Here is a 5,856-nt window from a genome sequence, read left to right as displayed (position 1 = left end):
TATTTGTATCTAAAGCGTCACCTTTACCTTTGTAGCAGTTGACTATGGTGCTGCTACACCAGTCATTGGGTATGACTCCTTCGTGTATCACCTGGTTCGTAATATGGGTGACTAGGCTGTAGCCAACACTGCCAGATATTTTGAGCATCTCTGCAGTGATTCCTGATGGGCCGGGGGATTTCCCTGTCTTCATACTCTTAATTGCTTTATCTACCCTGGTACTGTCAACTCGGATAGCTGGTCCCTCTGTTGGGTCGACATACGGCAGACTCTCTTTCTCCCATTCATTCTCTTTATTAAGCAATCTATCGTAGTGGCATCTCCAGACCTCTTTCTTTGCAGCAAATGTATGTATGTATATGTGTGTGTGTGTGTGTGTGTGTGTGTGCGTGTGCATAGAAATGTGTTACTGTCTCCTTGCCTTCAATATTACATGATAGTTCTAAATGTCATTTAACCAATTCCCTTCATTTCCAAACATCCATGGAAACATTTCTGGTCATGGGGAAATATTATCTTGCCTGGAAACAGGCGGAGGTTGGTAACAGAAAGGACATCCAGCTAAAAGAAATACACCTCAACAAAACTCTGTCTGATCCATGTAAATATGGAAAAGTGGACAGGAAACCAATGATGATGATGATAAATAATTCATTATAAACAGATTGCATCTTTAACAGTTACCTTAAGGTCACTGAATTATAAATATTAATAATCTACTATTCATGATGTGTCTTTGTGTGTTATAGAAAACTACAGAACAAAATCAAAGAGATAATCAAAATCTTTAAAATAATGAAACAAGTTTGAATGCTATGCTTTAACCCTTTAGCATTTAAACTGGCATATCCAGACCAAATGTTCTTTGTCTGTCATGTTCAAACCTGCCAGGTCTAGCTCCTCACATCTATCTTACAATGTCATTCTAAAAGTAAACACTTGTGTGATTGTAATCTCAAAGCTACAAGCAAGATTAATTTGAAACAATGTGAATAAATATGAATTACATTTGATGGCGTAATCTGAATGCTAAAGGGTTAACCATTTTGATACCAACCTGCCTGAAACCGCCTCTGTCTCTAGTACAAATGCCTTGTTTTTAAAAGTTCTGAATTAAAATCTTTCAACAAACCTTAGTCACAATTTGTATTCCTAACACTAGCTTAATGATAACTAAGTTATTTTACTAAATTCTTTGTTATATTTAAAATTAATTGAAAGAAACACAAAGCATCTCAACAGAAATATGGTAACAAAAGGGTTAAACTAACTTAATTATGGGATGAAATCAAAGCTCTGATGAAAATCTCTAACATAATGATACAGTGCTATGAAAAATCTATAAATCTGTGCATCAAAATAAATCTAAGAATAGTTATAAACTGCAGAATTCTGACAAGTCTTGCTAGTACAAAATAAATCAAATTACAACATGTTCAGCAGGTACGCTGCATTTTACTTTATTGAATAATAAACAGTAAATCAAGTTGCTACATGTCCAACATGTTCTTGCTCATATGATTTTTGGACCACTTAAACTATGAAAGAACTTTATATCTACTTTTACAATCCTCAAACCAACTGAAGCATTGCAAACTTTTGTTCACTCTGTTTATATAATATTAAGTAATGTTTTCTACCTATTTTTCTTTCTTTTTAAATTATTGATCAGATTATTGATTTTCGAGCATTACTGAATGGTGCAACAAAGCTAAGTCTTGATGATAACTTGGAAGCTTCACCTGTAAGTCGCTGTTGTTGTTGGTAGTGGTATTGTTGTTGTTTTTGTTGTTGTTGTTGTTGGTAGTGGTAGTATTGTTGTTGTTACTGCTGCTGCTGCTACTGTTGTTACTGTTTGTATTTAACTTATTTCACTTCAAACATGTAGATGTTTTTAACAAACTTCTCCAGAATAGTTGGATTGATACAGATGTTAGGAACTGATACAACTGCTACTGCTGCTGCTGCTGCTACTATTATGCTTATACTGCTATGGCAGCTGCTGCTTCTTGAGTTAATGAGAAAATCTTTATATGGGTGCTTTATCTACTAAAAATAGCAGCCAAATACCCCTCAGTTTATACCTTATTGTCTTAATGGATGTGGTCACAGATATCAACTATGTCTAATTAAAAACAAATGATATGGCCATGATTGGAATGCCCTTAATCAGGGGTCACTTTGGGCTACATTAAATCATACTACTACTGATTTAATCAACATCCATTTTTCCATGCTCCCATGAGTTGGACAGAATTTGTTAAGTGGATTTTCTACAGTCAAATGCTATACTCGTAACCAGCCTCCACCTGCTTCCAAGTAAGGTAATATTTCCCCATGGCTAAATTTGTTTTTATGGAAGACTGGAAAGAAAAGACAATGCTTGTATGACACTGACACTTGCTTACAACTTTTGTTCTTTGTCAAGGCAAAGAGAAAGTAAAACACACACACACACACACACACACACACACACACTGAGTTTTACATGCATCTAATCAGGAGTTGAATCATCAAATGACTGTAATGAGTCAAAGCAAGTAACTGATTGTTTATAGACTTGCTTATGATCCTATAAAACCCTGAGTAATGGCCATGTGGTTAATTAACTATTTATCTTCATATCTATACTCTACATAATGTATAGAGTGCTTTTGTGTTTGCTCATACTCATACATAATACACGATTATCTATCAATCTATATTTATATATATTCTGTGTATACAGATGCATATGTTGTTATCTGTATAATTTAAGTATTTGTGTCTAGTTGTGTTGTTTGTTCAGCTTCTCTGTGTTTATTCATACTTATATATATATATATATATATATATATATATAGTGTTACTCTATCCAATCATACAGTGAATTTGTTTTCTAAGAAGGTGATTTTCCTTGAATCATTTCATATTGCTGATAATTCAAGTAGTTAAAGTTGGGAAGCTGTATGGCAATACATGAGCAAAAATATTTGTATACAATCTAAATATGTTTATACAACAAAACATGTTTGGTTGCCAAAACAATGCTGCAAAATATATTACACATTCATCAATAATATTAATAACTAACTTTTGGGTTTTGTACGTACTTGTTGTGTGCGTCACACTTCTTTGAAGTGGTAAAGTGACAGAGAGGAATTAAGAGAGAAAGAGAAATAGAGTGAATGAGAGAGAAAGAGAGAGAGAGTGAAAGAGACAGTGAGTGGTGACTGCATTTGTTTTGTGATTTTAAATGTTTATCACATCGCAAGAGAAGTAGATACATAGATACATATACACATTGTTAAATCAAAAGCTGGAGAGAAGAGTGACACAAAGGAAGTGAAAGAGAAAGAGAGAAAGTGAGAGAGACAGTAGATACATAAATCCAAAGAAAATTTCATAGATCCATAGACACAGCAAATATTGGATGTCGTATTCATTTTTCATTGTTACACGAGGATAAAATTAACACACAAATAGCTGAGTACTCCACAGTCATGCATATCATTAACGTAGTTCCCAGGGAGATTCAACCTCACACAGAATATGAGAAGGTTGGCCCCTTTGAATTACAGTTACAACTCAAGACATGTACATATGAATGTATTTATGTGTGTGTGTATAGTATAGGTTAGTTAAAACATGTTTGCAATAATAGGTGTCGCGTGGTGGAAATAAATGCAATTATCAAACCATTTATTATTTCGTTCTTTTGCATTTCAATTTGTACATTTGTACCCAGAAATTTTCAACAACTGCACACCAGAAGAAATGGAAAAACAATTTCATCTCCTAAAAAGTCTGACTGTCTTACAATAAATGAAAAAGTTCTTAATATTATACCAGAGGCACTTAAAACGTGCTTAAGCACAGATTCAGCGTCCTGCAATACTGAAGAGGAGGTTCAGAACTATCCATTTGAATTCATATACTCACTCTCTCCATCCAGTATGCCTCCTCATCACCTCAACTTAAAAGTAAGGGCTATTGTAATGCTGCTAAGAAATCTTTCAATCAGTTTAAGATTATGTAAAGGAACTCGTATGAAAGTGCAAAGACTTCATGAACATTGTGTAGAGGCATCATTGGTAACAGGCTCCAACAGAGGTTGTACAGTTCAAATTCCCAGAATTAAACTTAGCCCAAGTGATGCAAATATTCCATTCACACTAAATAGAGTTCAGTTTCCACTTTGACTTGCATATTCAGTGACAATTAATAAGGCTCAAGGGCAAACATTTGAAAAAGTTGGAATACATTTGCCTCAACCGGTATTTTCTCATGGCCAATTATATGTTGCATTTTCAAGTACACAAGCAATGAACAATATCAAAGTAAGAGTTATGACACTCAATTGGGATAACAGACAAGGCCAAAAACGTGGTGTGACTTGCACACAAAATATTGTCTACCATGAAGTACTGTGAGGAAGACCACCGCACCAGCCAGCATCACCACCATCCATCATTCCACATCTACATTACACCTTTAAGATCAGGGAACCAGTTAAGGGCCCACAGGATCTCTCACGGCATACCAGCAAACCACAAAATTGCACCAGCCAGCATCACCACTGCCTCCAAGCCCATCATATATATGTATGTATGTATGTATATGTATGTATGTATGTATATGTATGTATGTGTGTTTGTCCCACCACCACCACCATTGCTTGACAACCGATGTTGGTGCGTTTTGTGTCCCTGTTATTTAGTTGTTCAGCAGAAGAGACTGATAGAATAAGCACCAGGCTTACAGGGAATAAGTCTAGGGGTCAATTTCTTCGACTAAAGGGTGGTGCTCCAGCATGGCCATCGTCAAATGACTGAAGCAAATAAAAGAATAAAAGAATACCAGAAAAACGTTCCATACCGCTAAACCAAGAAGATTCTTTGAATAAGTACGGTGAATTTTAAGGTTAAATAGTAATTCCGTTTACGTTTGTGTAACTGAGATACTTTATTTGGATTATATAGTCATTGGTGTTACATTACTTTCTATATTCTGTAACTGTCACAATATACTTTTCTGGGCCTGAATTTTTCGTGGGGAGGGAGCCAGTTGATTAGATCAACCCCAGTACACAACTGGTACTTAATTTATCGAGCCCAAAAAGACGAAAGGTAAAGTCGACCGCGGCAGAATTTGAACTCAGAACATAAAGACAGACAGTCATAATATGCGAACGTTTCTCATGGCACCAGTACACTGTCTACAGATGCTTAAATTTTTCAGGTTTTCCGTGAATTTTTCACGGGTCCAGCTAGTCTATATAATTATCATAATAAGAACTTGAGATATATTCATCTATGTACATAAAAAAGAAATCATATATTTCTTGTTTTCAGAATCATATATGCAAAGCACACAAACACTTTAAAATTTAATAGTAATGATTGTATTGATGAATAACCAGTTCTTTTTTGTTTTTGTCTGGCTTACAATATTTGGACATCTTTCAGAATTCCACAACTAATTAAATCTCAAAGACTAATCCTGTGAGTGAATCAGTTTGTGTGTGTGTGTGTAAATATAAGAGAAAAATATGAGCTTTGATGTATGTATGTATGTATGTATGTATGTATGTATGTATGTATAGGGTGTTTGAAGTGGTGTTCAGATATTGTATAGTATGGAAAAGGAGGCAGTCAACATTTTGGATAATTCTTTATTAGCATTTTCATTTATTTAACCAAACTCTTCAAGAAAAACTGAACCAAAATATTTTGATTTAATTTTACTTGACGAGTTTGGTTAAATGAATGAAAATGCTAATAAAGAATTATGCAAAATTCTGACTGCCTCCTTTTTCTTATACAGACAGAGAGACAGACCAACACACACACACACACACACACACACACACACACA

At 34.8% G+C, this 5,856-nt stretch overlaps 1 protein-coding gene across 1 annotated transcript in view; it reads left to right on the top strand.

Moving 5' to 3' along the window:
• Window positions 1-5,856, top strand: part of LOC106867330 (katanin p60 ATPase-containing subunit A-like 2) — a 47,599-nt gene that overhangs the window by 27,073 nt on the left and 14,670 nt on the right. The window contains exon 6 of the mRNA XM_014912171.2: window positions 1,673-1,744. Coding sequence (XP_014767657.1) covers window positions 1,673-1,744 — 72 coding nt within the window. The remainder of the gene's footprint in view (window positions 1-1,672; window positions 1,745-5,856) is intronic.

Source organism: Octopus bimaculoides, chromosome 3 (assembly GCF_001194135.2).
Source record: "Octopus bimaculoides isolate UCB-OBI-ISO-001 chromosome 3, ASM119413v2, whole genome shotgun sequence".
NCBI lineage: Eukaryota > Metazoa > Mollusca > Cephalopoda > Octopoda > Octopodidae > Octopus > Octopus bimaculoides.
This window is presented reverse-complemented; position numbering and strand designations above follow the sequence as displayed.